The sequence below is a fragment of the Staurois parvus genome, unplaced genomic scaffold, assembly GCF_062004578.1.
Source record: "Staurois parvus isolate SC_StPar_1 unplaced genomic scaffold, SC_StPar_1.0 ptg000054l, whole genome shotgun sequence".
NCBI lineage: Eukaryota > Metazoa > Chordata > Amphibia > Anura > Ranidae > Staurois > Staurois parvus.
Genome location: NW_028317850.1, coordinates 2,728,693 through 2,753,503, shown reverse-complemented (window position 1 = coordinate 2,753,503; position 24,811 = coordinate 2,728,693). Strand labels below are relative to the sequence as shown.

General features: G+C 40.0%; 1 protein-coding gene across 2 annotated transcripts in view; it reads left to right on the top strand.

Annotated features, from left to right (window-relative positions):
- Positions 1 to 24,811, top strand: part of CGNL1 (cingulin like 1) — a 136,808-nt gene that overhangs the window by 39,089 nt on the left and 72,908 nt on the right. For both annotated transcript variants that reach the window (XM_089667771.1, XM_089667765.1), the window contains exons 3-8: positions 1,886 to 1,980; positions 5,576 to 5,669; positions 8,952 to 9,053; positions 13,212 to 13,360; positions 18,068 to 18,209; positions 20,683 to 20,895. In XM_089667771.1, coding sequence (XP_089523897.1) covers positions 1,886 to 1,980; positions 5,576 to 5,669; positions 8,952 to 9,053; positions 13,212 to 13,360; positions 18,068 to 18,209; positions 20,683 to 20,895 — 795 coding nt within the window. The remainder of the gene's footprint in view (positions 1 to 1,885; positions 1,981 to 5,575; positions 5,670 to 8,951; positions 9,054 to 13,211; positions 13,361 to 18,067; positions 18,210 to 20,682; positions 20,896 to 24,811) is intronic.

Sequence of the window (24,811 nt, the reverse complement as noted above, 5' to 3'; positions counted from 1 at the left end):
CCATCCATACCAAGCTGTTTGGGTTTTGTATGGGTTTTGAGGGGAACCCCCACGCCAAAATTTAAAAAAAGATCCATACCAGATACTTATCCGAGCATGCAGCCTGGCAGGTCAGGAAAAGGGGAGGGAACGAGCAAGGGCCCTCCTTCTCCTGAACCATACCAGACCACATGCCCTCAACATGGAGGGTGCTTTAGGGGTGTTCCCGAAGTAGATCCAACGTCAGTCATGATGCCGCTGCTACCCAAAAAAATAAATAAAAAAATAAAGGCTTTGCTCCCGACGCTGGCTCCCGGCCGTTTGACTGCTCCACTGGCTTGACAATTCTTAAATATGTAAGGGGTGGGGCCACCCAGTGACATCATGCGTAGGGCCCCATCTCCTTGTGACATCCTTGACCCAGCATGCCCCTGGTGATGACACCCCACCTCTTACATATTTAAGAACTGTCAAACCAGCGGAGCAGTCAGATGGCCGAGAGACTGCGATGGGAGCAGAGCCTTTTTTTTTCTTTTCTTTTCTTTTTCTAGATATCAGCGGTGACGGGCATCGTGATTGACGTTGGATCTATTTCAGGGGCATTCTCCTGTCTTTTTCACACTAAACTTTTTTTCGTTTGGGAATGGGTAGCGGTACCATGTACCCCATACTCATTTACATGGGGAGGCGGGATTTTTTGGTGTGGGGGTTCCCCTCAAAATAGATACCAGACCCAAAGGGCTTGGTATGGATGGAGGGGGGACCGTTTTTTTTATTTTTTTTTTTATTTCCCAACAGTTCTTTCTTTTACATTCAGCTGTCAGTGGGGAACCCCGCTGACAGCTGGAACATTACCGCATGGTTTTCACTACTAAAATACCACATGACTTGATCAAGTAACTCATGCAGTATTTTAGTAACATTTTTTGGTGAATTCAAACTTTTTGTTTTTTTTTAAAAAATGCTATGAGGTATCCTACCGCATACTCGGATGCAGTAAGATACTGCTTAGTGAATTGTGCCCAGTGAGCCTCTCACCGGGCTCCCTACTGACCCCAGGCCCTCTGGCAATGCTCGAATACCCAGTCCGCCCCTGCTTAATGTAGCATGTTTCAAAAGGTGTGGGTCCCTCAGTGCATGGGTTTTTTTTTTGTGATTTAATGCACCTAAGTTATAAATTAAGTTCACTGACTACGATACATCCCAAAAATTTCAGGGACGAACTCTGCTTTAGCAGCGTCCTGTCTGCCTTTTCCTGCTGCATTGTCCTCTGTGTAAAGCTGGACGTGGATAGATTGAAGTTCAGCAGGAAACAGACAATGTCAATCCATGTGTGGCTGCACTTAAAGACTGACTTCTGTCAAATGGCCTTCTTGGAAACGTTTCTGTATCATCGTCTGCAACTACTGGGCTGCAGCCGTGTATCAGTGTATTCTGACAGTTAATCAAAACAATAATAGCACAGTGGTTAAGTGGTTAGCACTTCCACCTAGCAGCACTGGGGTCGTCTGTTGGTATCCCAACCACAACACTACCTACCTGGAGTTTGCATGTTCTCTCTGTGCCTGCGTGGGTTTCCTCCAGGTACTCCGGTTTCCTCCCACACTCCAAAGACAGGATGGTAGGTTAGTTGGTTCTTGTCTAAATTGGCCCCGGTATGTGTATGTATGAATGTAAGTTAGGGACCTTACATTGTACTCTCCTTGAGGGCAGAGACTGATGTTAATGTGTAATAAATATGTAAATCGCTGCGTAACTTGGCGGCGCTATATAAGTACCTGTAAGAAATAAATACATATTTAATTGGGCTAACCCTTTAAGCGTTGGTACTCTTCATTTATTGTAGTGCTTTGTTTAAGAACATTGTGTGTTTTTTCATTCTATTTTTTTTTTTTCTTAATTTCAGGTGACACCAGACCTATTGAAGGGCCAGCAAAAACTAGCGCAGCAAACTAATGAGGAAACTGCAAAACAGATACTCTTTAATTACTTGAAAGAAGGGTTCGTATTATGCTTGAGTATAAGCATTTGTGAAAGTATGCGTAAACCTTCACCTTGTAAAACAACCCTTTCATTCATTGGATTTCAGCTCTTTCAACCAATCATGGAGGCTCAGCATCACATGTGGACTCTACCTAGGGTGGTCTTCTGTTTCCTGAAAGCTTTATACAGTCCCTTCCCTTAGTCATGATCTGTTGGCACTGCTTCATTAAAATATATAATGAAAATTGGAAAGTTTTATTTTAAAATTTAATTTGCATAATATTGGAGGGAGAGATGAACCAGGGAAGATAAAATATAAGCAGAGTTAACTTCAGCTTTAAGTCCTCATGCACACTGAGCGTTTTAAAAACTCTAGTAGCGTTCAGTTTTTCCCCATTTTTTTTTTTTTAGTGTTTTTGCATTTGTGTTTAGCCGCGTTTTTCAGTGTTTGCACTTTTTAGGATTTTTTTGCACTTTTTACACAAAAAAAAAATTTCAGCTCAAAAAAAGCCCAAAAACGCCAGTTTGCCACATTTACCAGCATTAAAGTGTTTTTACAGCTACAAAATTTCTCTAGAAACCCACTAGTTCTGGGTTTTTTCCAGTCAAAAAAAATACCCCTGCCATAAATCGCTGATTAAAGCCAATGTATGCATGGACACATAGGATAACATGCTGGGGAGTTTACTGGCTGTAGAAAAATGTCCAGTGTAAAAACGTCCAGTGTGCATGAGTACTAAAGCGGACCATTACTAATATTTAACTCCAGTAATTCACTTCACTTTAGTGGACCCTACCTCATCTGCAATCTAAAATGCCATTTTTTTCTCTACCTTTTTGTTCATGTTCCAACCTGCCACATCCTCCACATTTGAACGTCCTGGGAAGTGCAGTCATATTCCAGTAGGCATCAGCTCCAATATAGAGGCAAGGAGAGGGCGCAGTGCTGCACTGGGTGGGAGGGGCCAGGAGCACCTGTGGGGGACCCGAGAAGAGGAGGATCTGGGCTGCTTTGTGCAAAACCATTACACAGAGCAGGTAAGTATGACATGTTTGTTCTTAAAATAAATTGATTTTAATAGTATTTTAAGGTAAAAAAATGTATAGGCTTTATAACCACTTTGACCGCCTCCCGCCCGCCATATAAGGAAATGACAGGTGCAAGGCGGTTCTCTTGTTCTGGGAGGACTTCATATGACGTCCTCCCAATCTAGCTGCGCGGCTCTGGGGGAGCGCAAAGCAGCGATCGATGGTGCGCTGTGTCCCTCGGACACAGCGGATCACCGATCAACGGAAAGAGCTGAAAATGTCGGCTCGCTCATGTGATCAGCTGTGTCCAATCACAGCTGATCGCATGTAAATAGGGAAATGCCGGTTATCGGCATTTCTCTCCTCACGAGCTGTCACGCTGACAGTTCAAGAGGAGGGGAGAGCCGGTAATCAGCATTCCTCAGAGGGGACATGTACACAAATCATCAGGGCACTGATGATCAATGTAGCCCCAGCAGTGCCACCTGTCAGTGTCCATCAATGCTAGCTGTCAGTGCTCATCAATGCCACCTGCCAGTGCCCATCAGTGCCACACCAATGCCAAATAGTGCCTACCAGTGCATATCAATGCCACATATCAGTGCCCATCTGAGCTGCCTTTCAGTGCCACCTATCAATGCCAGTCAGTGCTACCTATCAGTGCCACCTATCAGGGCCAGTCAGTGCCACCTACCAGTGCGCATCAATGCCCATCAGTGCTGCCTATCAGTGCCACCTGTCAGTGCCGCCTATCTGTGCCACCTATCAGTGCCGCCTATCGGTGCCATATATGAGTGCTGCCTTTCAGTGCCCATCAGTGATGCCTGTCAATGCCCATCAGTGCCACCTATCAGTGCCAATCAGTGCAGCCTATCAGTGCCCATCATAATATTACAACCTTTTTGAAATTATATAAACAAATTCAAACAGATGAATATAATCATAAAAATTGGAAAAAATCATAAAATTCAAAAATACAAAAATAAAAAGTAATTAAAAAAAGTCCAGCATAAAGTGTCCCAAAATGTCCCAATGTAAACACAAATAGTGTCAAACAGAAATGGTGTCCCAAAATTGTCCAAATCTCCAAATTTTATCCAGTCAGAAGAAATTCCCTTTCATCCCGCAATACCTCGAAAAAAACAAATTCAGAAATCTAGTGCATTACCCTTATAAATAGTATATATATATATATTCTCTTCGTGCAAAAATAAAAACACAAAAACACAAAAAAAACAAAAAAACACAAAAAAGTGTGCAAACACTATATATGTGTATTTTTCCGTGCACATGTGAATGAACTGTGACCACTCAGTGAACACTGCAACAGTGTGTATCCACCAGCACCAATAGTATTGGACACTATTACCCTCTGTATCCTTATACCAGCATCCACATGAGATCTTCTGAATGCTCCAATGAAATTATTCCAAGGTCCTCAAAAAGACAAGAAGGGTCTCAAGGCTCATATTCAAAGTGTAAAACAAGATTTAATGAGAACTTACATTAAAATTTTCTTAATTCGGCTTCCAACATGCTTCCTGTGTGAGTCCTATCAAACAGATGCAAAATGCCATGTGTTGATAACCCACAAAATGGCCGCGGCGACACTTCCGGTCTGCGTGCGTGCGTCACTACGTCACACCCTTAACGCGTTTCGTCACTTCCGGACTTCGTCTTCGCCTCATTAGCGCACATCAGTGAAGGAGAAAAATCACTTATTTACAAAATATTATAACAGAAACTAAGAAAAAACTTTTTTTTTACATTTTCAGTTGTTTTTAGTTTGTTTAGCAAAAAATAAACCCAGAGGTGATTAAATACCACCAAAATAAAGCTCTGTCTGTCTCCAAAAAATGATAAAAATTTCATATGGGTACAGTGTTGCATGACCGCGCAGTTGTCATTCAAAGTGTGACAGTGCTGAAAGCTGGAAATTGGCCTGGGCAGAAAGGGGGTATAAGTGCCTGTAGGCAAGTGGTTAAAGAATCCTACACATGTTCAGTAAACTGGTTTCTCTGTCACAGCAGTCCACTGGTAATGAACGTGCCTGATGATGGATTCTTACTGGACACTCGCAGTGGTATTTGACATTTATAAAGTCTTGTCAGACTCATGGACGTTTATTTACTAAAGCTGGAGAGTGCAAAATCTGGCTAGTTCTGCGTAGAAACCAATCAGCTTCCAGGTTTTATTGCAAAAGTTTAACTGAACAAGCTGAGGGTAAAAGCTGATTGGTTTCTATGCAGAAGTGAGCCTGATTTTGCACGCTTCAGCTTTAGTAAATAAACCCCGGTGATTGTTACATCTAGCAAACAATGAGGTTGATTTACTAAAGGCAAATGAACTTTTAATTCTGCATTCTACTTCTACTATCCAATCATGTGCAAGCATAAATGCTGTTTTTAAATTTCATTGCATCTGATTGGGTATTCTTTGCAAAGTGAAATTTCACTATATTTGCTAAGCACATTTGCACAGTCCATTTGCTTTTAGTAAATCAGCCCTATTGAGTTTCAAGAAAAAATATGTTTAAAAAAGGATGACTTGCAGTTTAAAGTGCAATTAAATTTCTGTATTTCAGAAGTCAGGATAATGACGATGCAACCAAAAGAAAAGTCAACTTGGTCTTTGAAAAGATTCAGACTTTAAAATCCCGAGCCTCCAGCAATGTGCAGGTAAATAGTCCCCTTTTCTTTAATTGATGTTTACACTTTGCACATGTGGAGATAAGAAGCTTTTTATATTATTAGTTTTCCCCTCTTAATGACCTTTCTATTGCTTTGAGATTTCCTTTTGTTGTTGCATTTCTTATGGTAGTTTACTTTTAACATACGATCAATATTAACAATCTTTAACTTTGACAAAGTGGCTATTTTCTTTTATTAAATGTTAACAAAAGAAAGGAAATTGATTACGCTTGCCGTTCCGATGCATTTCTCGTTTTCATTCTCAGACAGCGGAGTGATGATTTTATTGCATGTCCTATTAGCTTGGAAATTCAATAAGAGATTTTGTTTCTGGAAACAATAAGAATAGTATACCATGGTTCAACAGTATAAATCTTACCAACTGTGCATGCAATTAAATTACAGCGAATCTAAAGCCTAGTACACATTATTAGAAAATTGGACGAAAATCTCTGTGTTCTGAATAATTGTTCAATTTTCTGTTCGTTAGTATACTGCTTTCAAGAGCTGATGTGGACTGTTCAGACGAACATTTCCAAAGGGACAAGTTGGATTTTTTTTTATTGGTAGTTGCCAGAATGACTGATTGATCTTTCTTTTAACCGTTTCCACTCTGGGCCAATTCAGACATTCCTCTCCCACATATAAAAAACATCTTTTTTTTTTTTGCTAGAAAACTACTTAGAAGCCCCAAATAAGTAGCAGAAGGAGTTATTAATCAGTTTCAGGTGCTTTGGTGTTAATGAAATTAACAACAGTTGCACTAGATGGGCAACAATGAGACGACCCCCAAAATAGGAATGGTTTTACAGGTTGGAGGCCAATTACATTTTTTTCCCTACTCATCTTTTTTGACTGTTTTTCACTAGTTTTGCATTTGGCTAGGGTCAGTTTCACTACTGGTAGCATGAGGTGATACCTGGACCCTTCAGAGGTTGCACAGGCAGTCCAACTCCTTCAAGATGGCACATCAATATGTGCCATTGCCAGAAGGTTTGCTGTGTCTCTCAGCACAGTCTCAAGAGCATGGAGGAGATTCCAGGAGACAGGCAGTTACTCTAGGAGAGCTGGACAGGGCTGTAGAAGGTCCTGAAACCAGCAGCAAGACCGATATCTGCTCCTTTGTGCAAGGAGGAATAGGATGAGCATTGCCAGAGCCCTACAAAATGACCTCCAGCAGGCCACTGGTGTGAATGTCTCTGACCAAACAATCAGAAACAGACTTCATGAGGGTGGCCTGAGACCCGACGTCCTCTAGTGGGCCCTGTGCTCACTGCCTGGCACCAATGAGCTCGATTGGCATTTGCCATTGAACACCATCATTGGCAGGTCCATCACTGGTGCCCTGAGAGCAAGTTCACCCTGAGCACATGTGACAGACGTGAAAGGGTCTGGAGAAGCCGTAGAGAACGTTATGCTGCCTGTAACATCGTTCAGCATGACCGTTTTGGTGGCGGGTCAGTGATGGTCTGGGGAGGCATATCCATGGAGGGACGCACATACCTCTTCAGGCTAGACAATGGCACCCTGACTGCCATTAGGTATCGGGATAAAAAACCTTGGACCTATTGTCAGACCCTACGCTGGTGCAGTGGGTCCTGGGTTCCTCCTTGTGCATGACAATGCCTGGCCTCATGTGGCGACAGTATGCAGGCAGTTTCTGGAAGATGAAGGAATTGATACCATTGAATGGCCCCCACGCTAACCTGACCTAAGTCCAATAGAACACCTCTGGGATATCATGTTTCGGTCCATAGACTCTGCCAGGTTGCACCTCAGACTGTCCCGGAGCTGAGTGATGCCCTGGTCCAGATCTGGGAGGAAATACCCTAAGACACCATCCGTCATCTCATTAGCAGCATGCCCCGACATTGTCAGACATGCATACAAGCACGTGGGGGCCATACAAACTACCGAGTAGCATTTTGAGTTGCTGCAATGAAATTTCAGCAAAATGGACTAGCCTGCTGTATCATTTTTTTCACTTTGATTTTTGGGGCGTCTTTGAATTCAGTCCTCTGTAGGTCAATCATTTTCATTTCCATCAAACGATGGGGCATCCTTATGTTCCTGACACATTACCCAGTCCATAGCTGTGTGTGTGTCGAATATTCTCATTACTGCAGTCAAAAACAAATGTTGATTTGACCCCACTAATGATTAGCAAAATTAAAACATTTTCTTTGAATGTTCATTTCCTAAGAAATTTAGTTTGAAATTCTACCCATTTATGGCCAGCTTAAAGTGTAGCTCCACCCAAAAGGGGAAGTTACCCTTTAAGGCTGCATCCCCTACTCCCCGTTAAGGATTGGCACCTTTGGGGAGCGGGTACCTGAATTTGACAGGTACCTGCTCCCACTTCCGCTGCCATTGCCTAGGAGATCGGATGAGGAAGTTTTCCACCCCCCTCCCTCCTGTAGTCTTTTGGGACATGTGACAGGTCCTAGAAGACTACAGAATCATTCAGAAAGCATGTGCAGTGGGCACCCAGCTGTGAAGTTGCAAGCTGTCACTGCTGGGTGCCCATACCTAAGATGCCGGCCCCGCGTACACTGGATGGTCGGTGAACCCAGCCTGTGTGAGGACTTTTTAAAAGTCAGCAGCTACAATTTTTGTAGCTGCTGACTTTTATTTTTATTTTAACTGGAGTTCCACTTTAAGTGACTGTGACTCTTTAAAGAGCTTTCAAGTATGGAGGCATTTTATTTTTTTTTTTTATTAATTAATCCAAGTCTCATGACTTTCTTTTGCAGATTAAGTAAAGCACTCCTTAGAACATGCAGGCAAATGCATGTGCTAGGCACTAAATGACTATTGCTTAAATTTACCATGTGTTCCTCCACTTAATGACTGAGCTCTGTTTTTACACCTCATTCTTTGCTTTTCTTTTCGTGTGTTTTAATGAATTTTGTTCTGTTTGTGGTATTTGCCTTTTTGTTCACTATTGGACAAATAATTTAAATATTTTTTAAAGTGACTTTCTAAGTCAATCAGATTGGAGCTTTAATAGGAGTAGGTTAGAAATAATTGAAATTCAATATGTACTGAATATATGATTTACATTTTTGTCTTTGGATATACTTTGTCACAGCGAGCAGATGTTGTTACTTTGGTTACTGTAGCTAATGTATCGCAGAACTTAATGGATGTTATTTTTATACTTTATACTAGTTTAACTAGTGCTTTTCCTTCACCAAAGTTTCTAATGCTTCTGCTTCTTTATATATTATATTTGGTTTGTATGAAATGTAACTACTTTCTTCCCTCCAGAGTCCAGATCCAACAGCTGAAATCAAAGCTTTGACCGACCAGAAGAGTGAACTAGAAAGGAAACTGGCTTCCCTCCAGAAACGACTTGATGACCAAACAAAGGTACAAAATAATTTCCACAATTACTTGCCATGTTAATGTGCATTTTTTCTATACAGAGTGAAATAATTTTATGAAAGTACGGCTGCTTTTATACTGAGGTGTTTTTGAAGCGTTTTCTAGTTAAAAAAAAAACTCATGAAAAGCTCAAGAAAACTGTTTCTCTGTGTATGTGAATGTATATCTATGTATGTTTTCACACTGAGGCGTTGTGCTTGCAGTGCAGTGTAAAAACTTCGGGGCGTTAAAAAAAAAAAAATGCCTCAAAAACATCTCTTACCTTTGAAATGAAGGGTAACCGCCTCAAGAACGCTCACAAAAACACACCGCACATGTGGGAAGCTCTGGGCTAAGCTTACTGAAAATGTCAATTCACTATTGCCAGTATGAGGTATTTACTGAAAATAGCGAAAACACTCCATAAATACCACATAAAAAGACCTTGAAGTCAATTCACAATAGGAAATAAATAATTAAATGCGTGCGGTAATTAAGTAGTGGTTCAGGTTTGTGGTATGTACTGTATCTGTCAGTAGTGTCATGGGTTGTTAGGGAATGGATGGCCGCCGAGTCCCTAACAACCTATGAGTCATCAGCTGTCAGAGGGGTTCCCCACTGACAGCTGAATGTAAGAAAAAAAAAAAAAAGAGCCAGCAATTACAAAATAATACAAAAAAATGGCCTCCCCTCCATCCATACCAAGCCCTTTGGGTCCGGTTAGGATTTTGAGGGAAAACCCCACACCTGAATTTGAAAAAAAAATGGCGTGGGGTCCCACTCAGAAGCCATACCAGACCCTTATCCGAGTATGCAACCTGGCAGGTCTGGAAAGGGGGGGGGGGGGGACAAGCGAGAGCTGCGCCTTCCCGAACCATACCAGGCCACATGCCCTCAATATGGGGGGTGCTTTGAAGCAGGGGGGGAGGGGGGCTCTCGCTCGTCCCCCCTTTCCTGACCTGCCGGGTTGCATGCTCGGATAAGGGTCTGGTATGGATATCTACCTTGTCCCCATGCTGATGGGGACAAGGGCCTATTCCCCACAACCCTGGGCTGTGGTTGTGGGGGAGTCTGTGGGTGGGGGGCTTATCGGAATCTGGAAGTCTGCTTTAGCAAGGGTCCCCCCAGATCCCAGGCTTTGTAGCACAATTTATAATGGCAGAACCGCACCGAATTTTGGTGCCATTGAAAATAAATGGCACCTAAACAGGTGTTGTGTATTGTCATATTTGCAGAGCGTTTTGGGATTGCAAGCAGAATTACAGCAATTCTGCTTTAGATCCCAGGTGTGAACGGGGCCTAAATCTAAGCATGATACCATATGTTGCAGGGCTTCTATACATTAAAATGGCATTGTGGGCAGGCATAGACTATGTACCAGGGCAGAGAATCACAGTTCCTATATCAGGATTGTTGGACAATTGCTGGAATTTGATTTCTAATGCCTTCCCTTGGCATCATTAATTATGTTGGGAATTCATAAGGCATTCTTAGTGGACTTAGTTGCTTTAAAATAAATCTCTGGGCAAAACTTTTTTTTAGTTTTGTCTCCAAACTGATGGGATGCCTTTATAGACAGCTATAACAAGTATTCCAACTGTAAATCTCTTCCTACACTTCTGTTGTTGCAATAACTGTACAATTTTGGATTTCTCATCACTTTTTGTTCTGATCACAATAGTCACCAGGGCAAATATTTTATTTTATTTTTTATTTCAGCTACTTATATAGCGCCGTCAATTTACGCAGCACTTTACATACATATATTGTACATTTCACATCAGTCCCTAACTCTCAAGAGCCATACAATCTAAGGTCCTTAACTCCTATTCATACATATACATACTAGGGCCAATTTAGACAGGAGACAATTCACCTACTGGCATGTATTTGGAGTGTGGGAGTAAACCGGAGTACCTGGAGGAAACCCACGCAGGTACAGGGGGAACGTGCAAACTCCAGATAGGTAGTGCCGTGGTTAGGATTTGAACTGACAACCCTAGTACTGCCAGGCGGAAGTGCTAACCATTTAGCCACTGTGCTGCCCAGTGAATCTCCCGAGGGGAGACACAGACAACAATAAAAACCTGAGTTTTTACAGAGTTTCTAACCTTTCACACTCTTTAAACTGCTTTGGCTAGCTATACACTTTTTAAATATATTTTTAAACTTATCACCTAAAGAAAAAAAATTGTAATATCATTGTTCCAGTTTATAAATGTTATTTTCAATAGAAAACATTGTGTGTGAAGTTCTCACCCCAACTTTAATCAATAGTGACCTTATTAATGAAGTATTAGAAAAAGGCAGTTTATTTGGGGACCATCCTAAACTATGTTTGGTTTGTTTAGACCAGCGATTTCTCAACCTTTTTAACATGGAGAAACTTTTGGAATAACTTTCTGGTCTCAAGGAACCCTTGTTAATAATTGCTGTATTTGCAGCTCACTGTGCATTAGTGTGAAGGTCAATGGGGAAAAATGCTCCTGTTTACAAATAGATCATTTTGTGTCAGTGAGAATTTATCTGAGAGGTAGAAATTCCTCTTTCCTCAAGGAAACTCTATCAAAATCTGTAGGAAAAAGGCTGGTGTAGACTCTTCTTAGGCCTCATGAATACATGAACTCTCCTAGACGGTTAGCTCTCCTGGCAGCAGAACAGTACCGTGTTTAGCGCTTGGGCGTTGATTCATTTGATTGGCCAGAGTATTTTCCATTGACATTAACAAAGTGCTAAACACGGCTAGTGCTTACATGCATTTTTGTCACGTTTAGTGTTTTTTGGCCAAAACGTTTCTCTCCTGAACATGATTCTTCTGCATTCAGGAGAAGAACGTTTAACTGCCCCTAAACTCTGATGCTCCTAAACTCTGGTAAAAGCCAGAGTCCATGTGTACATGGACACATAGGCTGAGTTCAGGGGCTTTGGCAAATAAATTCCAAAAGCTCCTAAACTGGCGTTTATGAGCAGCAGTGTACATGAGGCCTTCTATACTAGCTGTCATTAATGAGGAAGAGAGCACCGGGACAACAAGCATGTTAAAGTTAAAGTAGTTGACTGAGCTGGTTTTCTCCCTGTTGCACTGTCCAGAATAATAGGGCTGACTATAGTAGAATGCTAAGTATACAGCATTGCATGCAGTAGGTACATTCTTGTTTACTACATTGTGTACTATTACAGCCTGTCAAGATAGAGAGATGGAGGCGTCCATGGCTGGCCTTTCCTTCTGAAAATTACATTTGCCTGGATGCATAGCTGGCCATAGGTTTCAATATTTTCTAAATCACTGACCCCAAACAGGTTGGCAGATAAGGCCCTATGACTTTTCTCTGATTTCCTAATTGACAAACGTTTTCAAGTCCGTGGATTAGAAAACACTGAAACCAGAAAGTCAGCATGACAGCCAAGTAACCAGCACTTTTATAAAAGGTCAGTAATGGCAGCCCACATGTTTTTTAATTTCAGGTTTACTTTAAAGAATATGTAAACTCTCACCTTGTAAAAAGGCCCATACAGTTTAAAATAGAAATGAAAGGCAAAACGTGTTTATACATCTAAAAAGCATTATGAATGTTCTTCTTTTTCATAAGTGATCACATACCCTCTGTTCTCAGCTGCATAGAGGAGTGAGGTCAGGAGAAACACTGGTCTTCCCAGTGAATGGCTGTGCGGGGAGGGGGGGGGCTTCTCATCACAAGTCTGATCATTGGAGGAGAGCAGACTGATTTCCCAGTACAGCTAGAAAACTGACCACGCTGTGCGTACATGCCTAGCATGGTCAGTTTTTAATAGGAATGCAGAGGGACTGCCAGGAACACCAGGGATTTCACACAAAGCAATATAAAGAGAACAGTATACTTTTTCATACAAGTACATGGTACAGCAGGCACATATCAAGAATATGAAATGTTGGCTTTACGTATTCTTTAATACGTCAGCTAGGCAGTACTGTGAAACCTGAATCATTGAAACTATACAGAAAAGAGTTTTATTGATAGAAGAACATGACTTTACTAGAATGAGCTGGGTATGAAGGTAGACTGCCTTAAGCAATATTTGATCTCGCTATTGTGTTATGGTTTGTGCATCCTTTTTAAATATGTTTATATTAACTGTTTGTGTCTGAGCTGTACTAAAAACTGTCTTTACATGCCATGAATCCAGAGTCAAGAAAGCAACAAAGAACAGAACAATAAAACAAAAGCAAGCATGAAAGACATCCAGGAACAACTTGAATGTAGCATGGAAGAAAACTTGGTTCTTCGTGGGAAACTGGGGGAGAGTGAAAAAGAATTAAGAAAACATCTAGAAGAGTAAGATTTTTTTTTTTTTTTGGTTAAACACGATGACATATTTGTAATACATATCTGGTTTTCCCAGGGTTTTGTGTAACAGTTGTACTTTGTTTTCAGTCATTTGTGTCAGGTGTACTAATTGACAAGTGTACTAGGAAGCTCAGGTGTTTAGCCATAAAATGCATACCTTTAAAGTGAACCTGTCACATTCTTAACAAACGGCAGGGGTAGGAAAAGTTGTATACCAAGCTTGTGAAGTTGATGTGTCTAGAAAAACCTGCTTCTAATAGATCTTCTTCACGGCTAGAAGTTACTACTGAGATAATTATAAAGCTGTGTGGGCAGTAGAAACCTAGAAATATAGAAAAGTGCCGGTAGAAAAAGACCAAGTGGTCCATCGAGTCCGACCATTTTTTTTTTTTTGGTGTTCTTTTTTTGTCCGCGTATAGATTTATGCTTGTCCCAAGCCGTAGAGTCCTACTAAGCAGATTCTCTTTTCTACCTTCAGATACGTTCATTTTAAATATTTATTTTACATGTCTTTCTCTAGCTATAGCTAAACATACTTTAATTTACAAATATCCCACAAGCTGGATTTTCTTTTCTTATATGTGGCGTGAAGCTGTTTTGCAGGGCATTACTTAAAAAGAAAAACAGCTTAGTTGAATATAACATGGTAAAGACAATGCACTGTTATCCCAAACCTAATCCAGCACAAACCAGATGACAGGATTACAGCAAAAAAAAAAAAGAATGATGGTTGTATTAATAGTACTAGTACCCGATCTTTCAAAAAAATTAAATCTGCACAAATTTTATTTAAATTCTCACAATTCTAGATGTGTTGCAGAAGGGTACCAGGCAAACCACTGGGTAGTTCAACTATATCACTGGATGGCAAACATTAGCATCATTTTATGACATTTGAGGACATTACCAAGATATGCTAAAGCTCCACATGAGAATGCAATGAATGTCTGTGTGTTTAAGATGGTCATGTCTGCCAGACTGACCAACATCTGGTATATCTACAAATTACAAAAGGATATAAATGCTGGCACACAGCGCTTCCGCCAATGCCAGCCGTATTATCAATCCATCTTGCATACGAACTAACAACCGCGTAAACGTTTCTGCCTAAGAGGTCTCCACATCATGGGCAGGGCAGAAACCTTTTAAAGCATACAAGCACACATGAACACGGCTTAAAACCATTAATCTAATGCCTGTTTTAAAAAAACAAAAAAAAATTTTAAAGAAAGATCCTGGGTATACTTTTTAGAGATGAAGTTACATAAATTATAAACTGTTTTTAAATGCAAACGCATGTCCCATCAGGGTGGCTTAAGCCCTGTGGATCCTAGACTGAAGTTTAAAGTAGAGCTAAAGGCACAGTGCATTCCTCTCAAAAAGTCTTCTGCAACATGCCCCCCCTCCTCCCCCACACGGAAAAGGCAAAATCTTCTCTATGCTGAAAATAAGGACATATCACCCACATGTCCATGTAAAAATGCCTAGACACATTTGAAGGGTGAGAGGCAAAAGAATTTTGGCCACCATAGTATTGTTTATTGGTTCTCACTTAGAGGTGTCTAGCACTACACCATACTTATTGAATAAATATTCATTTTGATCATAAAATTACATTCTTAGTGCCAAAATTGGTAATCTAGTGAAAGGGAAAATTATTACCAGACACAACCAAACATACTACTTTTGGTTTCTGCATTGACAATAAATTATACTGTATATTACGATCCATCGATTATAATATAGCCTGTCAGATTTTATGCATGTGATTTCTGCCAGTGGCTATAGTGGCCAGCAGTAATCGTGTTCTGCCGGCAGGGAATGCTCCCCGCCGGAAAAGCACAATAGCGCTGCCAAAGGTATTCCCCCATCAACACTGATTTCAAATCATCTATGGCTTTCCTTAAGGGGCCCATAAATAAGATTATCAGCACACAGTAGTGCGAGATTCCTCCTGACAATTAGCACAATTGCAACATATTCTCTGGAAAAAGTAGTAACAACGACTGGCATGTTACTAGTGGAGTCTACAGCTAGTAAGGAGCTCCTATTCTTTCTGCATGCTCCTTGTTTCCCTTTAATAATCATTCAATCTGGATACTCTTTTTCTCTCAAAATCGGAATACACATTAGTGACATCTGCTTCAAATAGTTCTTTGGTCTTAATAAACCTACATGTTGGAATAGCCTTGGTGATATGGGTGTGGTGACAGATAGCAGCTTTGAAAGTTTCCCACTGTAGGTTTATGGTAGCTAGTGCTGAACACAGAACCTGTTCCTACTCTATCCAAAAGAGTGAGAACCCCCCCAAAAAAATTGAAAACTTGATCTGCACTCTGTTAAACAGAGATTAGCATTGCAGTCATCAATATATTTCACAAATGGGTCTAACCTCCAAAAAGAGACCTTCCAAACCAAAAGCAGGTCATTTGTGTACAACATGTGACCATACAAAAATATCTTCCAAAATGGGTTTACACTCACAAAGATGTGGAGCTCCTCCCATCAACCCATGTATAAGTTGGCAAGTGGGGGCAAAAAATCTTTCCAACAGTTAACCTGCCATGATTAGAGGTAATGCACTAAATGAGGAAAGGGACACTAAGGGAAGATTACAAATGATCCTCCTTACCTGCTGAGATCCCATAGCTGATGGATTCTCAAACACATCACTTAATTGTGGTATGAAGTATACAAATGAGCAAGAATGGATCTTCAGATGGCGGGGAGTAGTCATAGTGCATTGTCCTTTATTATAAAAGTTCTGTTTTGACAGGCATTAGAGGAAGCTGGTATGGAGCCAAAACCCTCTTCCTTCTAAGTGATATACAATACAAATGCCAGCACACAGCACTTTCACTAATGTTGCTGTATTAACAATCTATTTTGAACAGAAAGTAGCAGCTGAGGTGTTGCACATCTTCAAAATAAATGGCCAAGATATAGATGTTGTTCTTTCCAAAATCTTCAGAAAATCTTTTTTGATCTTCAAATGCGGCATGGATATATTCTGTATTGGATATATTCTATATTGCATAAAAATTGCATTGCACTTGCATTGTTTTTCTGGCTTCATCCAAAACATAGTAAAGCCAATACCCCAGCAGATGCAGTCCTGAAGTCTGGGTGAATATAGGTAGAGTCTAATTTACTCCACTTACAGTGCAGTATGATTTGAAGACCCAGGCCAAGATACTTTTTTTAAAACAAAGTTCTGTGGAATCCCCTTTTGAGGGAAAGATTTTGAATTCATAAATGAAACAAAAAAAGAAGGGATTCCTAATTCGTGGAAGACATTTGGAAATGTGTTTTGACAGTGAAGGGTTCATGAAAAATGTTTTCAATCAAGCAGCCTCTGGAAAGAAAAGTCTGCCTCCAATATTGGTAAAGTCAATGAATGATAAATATTTAAGCCACTTGTCAACAAGACCCAGTGATCTCAATTGTTCAGTTAAGGAAGTTTCATTATCAATTTTAATCGGTGAAAACTGTTTTTTTTTTTCCATAGCTCTTTCACCGATAACAGGGGTACAAATCAGCCTGCATGCTGATTAACATGGTTTCTCAAACACCAGAGAACATGGTTAGAATGGTTTCCTTCTACATAGAACCCAAATGTGACTTTTTTTCCCCTGGATTGAAGAAATAGTTGCATAGAAATAAATGTTCTTGCCCTCTCTGAAACCTTCACGTTGCCTATGCTTTAAACTCCAGACTCCCAATAATCCCTTCTTACATAAAATTGTTTTATGGGTTACTGATTTTATTTTTTAATGTGTTACAGCATTCTGTTCAATTTGTTTTTTTTCATTGGACTTAACAAAGGTTCTTCAGGATCAACCAAACCACCCTTCGAACAATAGCAAACTTGACAAGTCATTTCCCATTTTTTTTTTTTTTTTTTTAGATTTCAACTCTCATTGAAGCTCTTGAGCTCCAGCCTTTTTTTTTTATTGAGGTATTATAGCTGCCCAGTTCTCCATACAAACTCAGCTTTGATTCCCATAGTTTTTGTCAGCATTTCACAAAATGTATACCTCAGGATTTCTGAGTATACATTTTCTCACTTCCAAATAATGTTATTGTTTTTCTTAATGGAATGATGCATACAAAAAAATTCGAATGAGGCATACAAAAAATGTATCTCAGTAAAGCAAATGTAATGCCCTTTGGTAGCAAAGGCAAACAGCCATTAAAAATGTTGATAACCACAAGGTTCAAACTCTCTATTACTAAAGCATACTATACAGTTCCATGGAGAAAACCCTTACTAAGAACCCAAGTTAAGTGAACAGGTTTTCAAAAGAGCTATTTAGCCCAATCATCATCCTTTAATGAAAATGTTTGCTTTCACAACATGTTAAGTAATGCTTCAAAATGTTGTCCCTGCCTAAGATGGGAGGTAATTATTGCTTATTTTCTGCAGCTTTGGTGTCTTGGAACATGTTTGGCGTAAAAAAAAGAGGGGTTAGTCTTACTTTTTAACTTCCTTTCCAGCAATCGTCCTTGACAATATTCATTTTTTTGCGTAAAGATTTGAGGGTCTGTTATCTTGGGTACATTAGTAGTTTTCATTTTTTGCCAAAAAACCATGGAGGAGCCTATTTTTCTGGTAAGCTGATACATGTAAGTTACAGAATACTGTGGACGCAGAAGCATCTATTTGTTTTACAGCATTTGTTTTCTCCTTGACAGATTATTTGAGTTGAAGATGGAACAGGAGCAGTATCAGACTGAAATTAGAGATCTGCAGGAGCAGCTGTCAGAAATGCATGATGAATTGGACAATGCAAAGGGCTCTGTTGTTGATGATGGAGAAAGGGAGGCTTTGATAGAGGTCAGTTTTACAATAATGCATTATAAAACAAATGTTGCATTAATGCTGCTGCTATTTATCACATTTATTATATATTTTAATTGGCACACCCAGTTTCTAGACCATATGAAAGCGAAAAAAAATACTTTTAACCACTTCCAGACCGGACACTTTTACCCCCTTCCTAACCAGGGCAATTTTCAGCTTTCAGCGCTATCACACTTTGAATGACAATTGCGCAGTCATGCAACACTGTACCCAAATTAATTTTTTACCATTTTTTTGAGACAGATAAAGCTTTATTTTGGTGGTATTTATTCACTGCTGGGATTTTTATTTTTTTTGCTATTTAAATGAAAAAGTCCAAAAATTTTGAACAAAAGTGTTTTTTTTATAAAATTTTGCAAATAAATAATATTTCATCATAAATCTTTGCCAAAATGTATTCCGTTATCTTTTTAGTAAAAAAAACAAAAAAACAAATTAGTTTATAACCAAAAATGTATAATTTTTAAACTTTTTTTTTACATTTTTATTTTATTTTTTTATATTATTTTTTATTTATTTATTTTTTACATACTGTCACCCTAGCAGTACAGTGTCACCATGGTGACACTGTACTACTTGTGCGGGGTGATGAAGATTTTTTTTTTTTTTTTTTTTTACAATGATTGCTTTTACACCCATATAGGATGTAAAAGCAATCATTTCTCTTTCTCTCTGTGTGCATTCCTGCACTCATTGAGAAGTACTGAGTGAGCTGTGGTTGGTCACAGCTTGTCACATGGTACAAGGCTGTTGTGAATAGCCTTGTACCATGTGACCTCTGTGATCATTCACAGATTTCACACGTAGTAAGCAATGATGTCACAAGTGACATCTTGCTTACTACTTTGCATGTGATCACTGATTGGCCAATCAGTGATCACATGATCGGGACCTTGTACAGAGGTCCCGTCCGACGATCGGTGTTTCACTGTGTCCGGAGGACACAGCGGGCACCGGATCGTGGTGCTGCGCGCTCCCAGGGAGCGCACACAAGCAGGGTGCGGGGAGGCCGTTCATAAACGGCCACCCGACCCTGTATAACCACCGTCCGGCCGTTTATATGCAACGGCCGGTCGGGAAGTGGTTAAGGATGTTTAAAGAAGAAATCCTGGTGTGGCATTTTCAATGTAGTTACATTGGTCTAGCTTGGACCAATGCAACTATGCATTTATCATACCTGTGGGATCCCTATACAGGCTGGAAATCACTGTAGTGAGCTCTGCTACTACATCAATCTCAACTTGCTTCCGGGTCCTGTGCCAAACGTTTGCCCTGCTACATTGTTAACACAGAAGCTTGAGTGCTGGGCATGGGTGCCATTCACAGGTATGGTATATACATAGTTCCAAGATTAACCTATGTAACAATGTATATTGGGGCAGCACAGTGGCTAAATGGTTAGCACTTCCACCTGGCAGAACTAGGGTCGTTGGTTCGAATCCCAGCCACGGCACCACCTGCCTGCAGTTTGCATGTTCTCCCTGTGCCTGCGTGGGTTTCCTCTGGGTACTCTGGTTTCCTCCCAAAGACATGCTGGTAGGTGAATTGGATCCTGTCTAAATTGTCCCTAGTATGTGTATGTATGAATGTAAGTTAGGTACCTTAGATTGTACACCCCTTGAGGGTTAGGGACTGATGTGAATGTAAAATATATATATACATAAATTGACAGCGCTGTATAAGTACCTGAAATAAATAAATGTATAAATGCCATTCTTGGAATTCTCCATTAATTAAAGCATCTCAAATTTGTTTTCTATACTCTAAACTTAAAGTAATGCTACTACAGTTTTATGTATTTCTTTTACCTTGGAACTGTGCTTGTTGCATAGCAGTCTTTACTGAGTGCTCACCCGCTGCTTCTCATTATTTTCTTTTTATTATATTAATCATGTTGCTATTATTATTTATTTTTGCTAGTCACCAAATCAAAGCCATGTGTATTGTACATTTTGGCTATATTGTATTGAGGTCAGCTGTCCACTAATCTGATATGGATCAAGTCATAGGAGAGCGTAAATAAAGAACTGTGCATTGTGACATTACCACAGGATTAATAGCCTTACAGGGAAGAACCATAAAGCAAGGACTTTTGTATTATGAAGCTGGAGATGTATCAGCAATCACAACCACTGGACTTGTTTTACTAGTGTATAGTAACAATACAAGCATCTGCTAGCTGTGAGCAATTACATTTACTTTGTCCTTATGTCCATACCTAAGCCACAGCACATGATGAAAACTGTGTAGTAGGGTGCAGCCAAAAAGCTTCACTAGTAATCTGGAAGAGTGGTGTGATGTAAAGATTTTCAGATATATCTTCATTTTTTTGTCCCATCTAGACATACCAAATGGTGACCACTATAAAAGCATTATGTTCTGGATCCTTGTTATTACAGATTTTGTCATGTTTAGTAAATATGGTCCATATGGTTGCTTTTTTCAGGAACTCATGCACATGAAACAAGGAGTGCAAGAGTTGCTAATGGCAAAAGAAGAACAAGAAGATCTATTAAGGAAGCGAGAACGAGAACTCACAGCTTTAAAGGGAGCACTTAAAGAAGAGGTGTCCACTCATGATCAGGAAATTGATAAGCTGAAAGAGCAATATGAAAAAGAACTGAAGAAGATGCGAGAGAGTATTCAAGAGACAATGGAGGTAAATTACATATTTACTAATTGTGCTCTACAGTTTAAGTGAAGGTCATCAGTGGACAAATGACTAGGAATTGTTCTGTAGCATATCAGAAGCTAATCTGAGTGCAAAAAATAGGAAATAATTCACTTGGAGTTTTTAAGCCTGCCATCAAAACTCCTAAATACAGTATTTCCTCACCACCCAAAAATATAAAAAAACAATATTTAGAAAAATATAATTTTTGAAAGATCATTCTTATAGCTGTTGTAATGCTAACTAAATTACGACACAACTGTTTTTCAGAAATGCAGTTCTGCTAGTTATAAATACTGCTCTTCAGTCTACTTCCATCCCTGCCATGTAGAGAAGAACAAACTGGAGATTTGTTGAGTCGCATATGAACAATGTGAACTTTCTGTGGAATGTGTTATAACATTTCTATTGTGTGCATAAAGGGTTGCTTAAACAAACTTGCTTAAAAAAACTTTACCTTAAAATAAATAACTTCATCACCTGCTGCCCCTGTGGCCGAACACTGCTCTGATGCATTAAAAAAAATCCTTGGCTACTGCTCTTTTTGATTTCCACTGATCGCTCCTTCAGTACAGGATACTTTTGGTGGGAGGTGCCACTGAGTGCATGGGGGGGGGGGGGGGCAGCAAATCCTGGAAGCAAATCCTGGAAGTTTTGGTTTCTAAAGAGACTTCAAGTGGGGTTTCTTTGCGATTTGATGTTTGGTGGTGCAAGCTGCAGGAGAGGTGAAGATAAGTATTTAGTGGTTGTTTGAAAGTTCAGCTTTTTTTTTTTTTTTTTTTAAAGCAAGTATGCTTTAAAGAATATGCAAACCCAAAGATTCATATTCCTGATACTTTCCTACTGTAGCATGTACTTATATGGAAAAGTATCCTTTATTTGTATTGCTTTCTTTGTGTGAAATCGCTGTTGTTCCTGCCAGTCCCTCTGCTTTCCTATTAAAAACAAACCACACTAAGCTTGAGAACACAACATGGTCAGTCCTCTGACTGTACTGGCAACTTAGAGAGCTCTCCTTCATTGATCAGACTTGTCTTGGAACGTCCCCTTCCCCCGCATAGCCATTCACTGGGAAGATCAGTGATCTGCTGTTTCTCCTCACCCAGCTCTCTGAGCTCTTTATGCAGCTGAGAACAGAGAGTATGTGATTACTTCTAAAGAAGGAGAAAAAAGGTATTTATAATGTGTTTTTTTTTTTATATTTAAATACAAATGTTTTTCCTTTTTTTTTTTTTTAAACTGAATGGGTTGTTCTACAAAGTGAGGGATACATATACGTTAACTAACTCTGTAAAGCTTATAGATGGGTATCATAGTTTCCACCTTGGTGGCCAGTGGCTCCTCCATGTTTCTGACAGGTTTACTTTAAGAAAAGGTATACATAGTTTTAGGTTCCCTAGCATGTCACCATTAGCACTCACTGGCTGTGTTTGCAAGGGTGTTGCTACTCAGATGTCAAATACACTTTCTTGTACCTTATCCTGTGTACATAAAAATGGCAAGTATGTAGACTGTAGTTCTATAAAGTATGAAGTTAGAACTGGGTGAGTCTTTTGTAAGCTCTACATGACAAGACAGATACACATTGAATCATCTGTAGAGTTCTTTTCAGTGACCTAATTATTTAATCATAGAACATTTACAAAATCTTGATGGCAAGAAGATATTTTACAAATCTGCTTTTAAATAAAAAAAGACAATAAGGGTTAGATGTGCAAATAAGATTTTACAAGTCCAAATCCCGCTCTATTGCATAGATTTTCTTTATTCAGGGACTGTTGAACTCAAGTGCTCTAATAATATAAAAATAACTGATGTGAAGTGATCCGTGTTTTCAATAAAGTACTTCTTAAATATGATGGCTCTGTATAAGTACTGGAAATGAATGCATTAAATCTAAATCTCCCAGTCTTATATATTTAGGTAGAATAGAAGAGACCAATCCTTGGCTGTCATAGTGGAGAAGCACATTAACATTCACCTATAGGAATGCATATATTTCAACACTTTCATACATTTCCCTCAATGATGCCTTGAAAAATTTCTACCACTTCTAAAAAACAGAAGAAAGGCGTTTTTCATGTGCATATCAGCCTGCCAGATGTTTTTTGAGAGGAACATCAATAGAATGTTGAATGTGAATCTTGTCTCAGGCAGCACCTGGGGCTGAGCTGAATCATGGACTGTAGTACTCTGGACAGCACCAAGGAATATACTGGTATTGGGTGTTTCCCCTTTAACCCAACAGACTGCTCTAAAGTAATACAAAGAGAGCAAATGGTAGATATACTATTTTATTAAAGTGATTTTAAAGGCTTATTTTTTTTAAAGAAAAAATAACAAACATGTCTATACTTACCTGCTGTGTACAGTGGTTTTGCAGAGCAGCCCGGATCATCCTCTTCTCAGGTCCCCCGCAGGCTTTCCTGGCCCCTCACTCCTGACAGGTGCCCCCACAGCAAGCAACTTGCTATGGGGGCACCCGCTGCTCCATATATCCATTTACACACGGAGCTGCGGCTCGGGCCCACCGCCTCTGTTTTCTCGTTGGCTCACTGGCTGTGATTGACAGCAGTGGGAGCCAATGGCTCCCACTTCTGTCTCAACCAATGAGAAGAGAGAGTCCATGAGACTCTGGTGCACATTGCTGGATCAAGAAGGGGCTTAGGTGAGTATTGGGGGAGCTGGGACTGATGCTGCACACAAGGTTTTTTACCTTCATGCATAGAATGCACGAAGGTAAAAAAGTTTGAGCCTTTAGAACCACTTTATTATACATTATAGGTCAGCCGTTCTCAATCAGGGTTCCTCCAAAGTTGGTAGGGGTTCCTTGTGCCATGGCCAACTCACTTTCTATGCAATGGCGCCTGCATAGTTCCAGGTCCAACACCACTTGGCAGAGCCAGAGGCATGTAAGAGTGGCATTTTGACCAACACTGTAAGAGGAGCATTCTTCCCACTGACTACTACTAATGTAAGGGGTGTTTTCCCAATGGCCACCAGTGTACTAATCTTAGCAGGTGTTCCCTGACACCAAGGGTTCCTTTGGGGTTAAAAGGTTTATTAAGGCTGATATAGGTGCTTGATTTTCATAAATGGTCTTTAAATAATGAATGTGTCTCTGCAGCTCAAAAAAGAAAACTTCCTCTATGTATCATAAGCTCTGGTAAAGTTTATTCTGGTGCTATTTTTTTTTTTTTTCATTAAAGAAGTACAAACAGGCTGGCTGTTCACTGTTCTGGCAGGACTGTGGCCTGGTAGACATGAGAATCAGCAGTGCCTCCTGGATTCTGTTTACTGGTGTATAATGCACCCAGTGCTCCCACATCCTGTGTGCTTTATATGTCAGATATAACAGCACAGTAAAGCCTAGTACACAATACTATTTTTTTTTCCATTGAACCCAGTGGGGTGAACGAAAAAAAACCCCTGACAGTTCAGAAGGAGCCACTGCACTAACTAGTCGATGTTAGTACAGCGATCTCCCCTGCTGTGCTGTTGTGTTCTGATGGGGGAGGTGGCCCCCCAGCCGGAGCACTCCGGTAAGTGCTTTCAAGACCAAAAACCTAAAACAGCTGTATGCAAATTGGAATAAATTGCTGTATAACATTTGGCTATTTTTGCACTGTACACTGTATCTGTGTTCTCTAATGAGATATGTGAATACCGTCTGTTAAAAGAAAGCTTTACTGTGTTACCCACTGTTTTTAGAGTGAAGGGTTTTTTTTGTTTTGACCCCTTCTCAGCATACCCTGTATGATTATATTGTCCCATTGGGTTCCAAGGCCTACTCCACAGAAGCCATGGTTTGCAGACAATGGACTGATGATGGCCAAATATCCTGAACATTCTGCCTTTTTGCTAAGATCAAGTGTAGTATCTGTTCTTATCATTGTCCAATAGA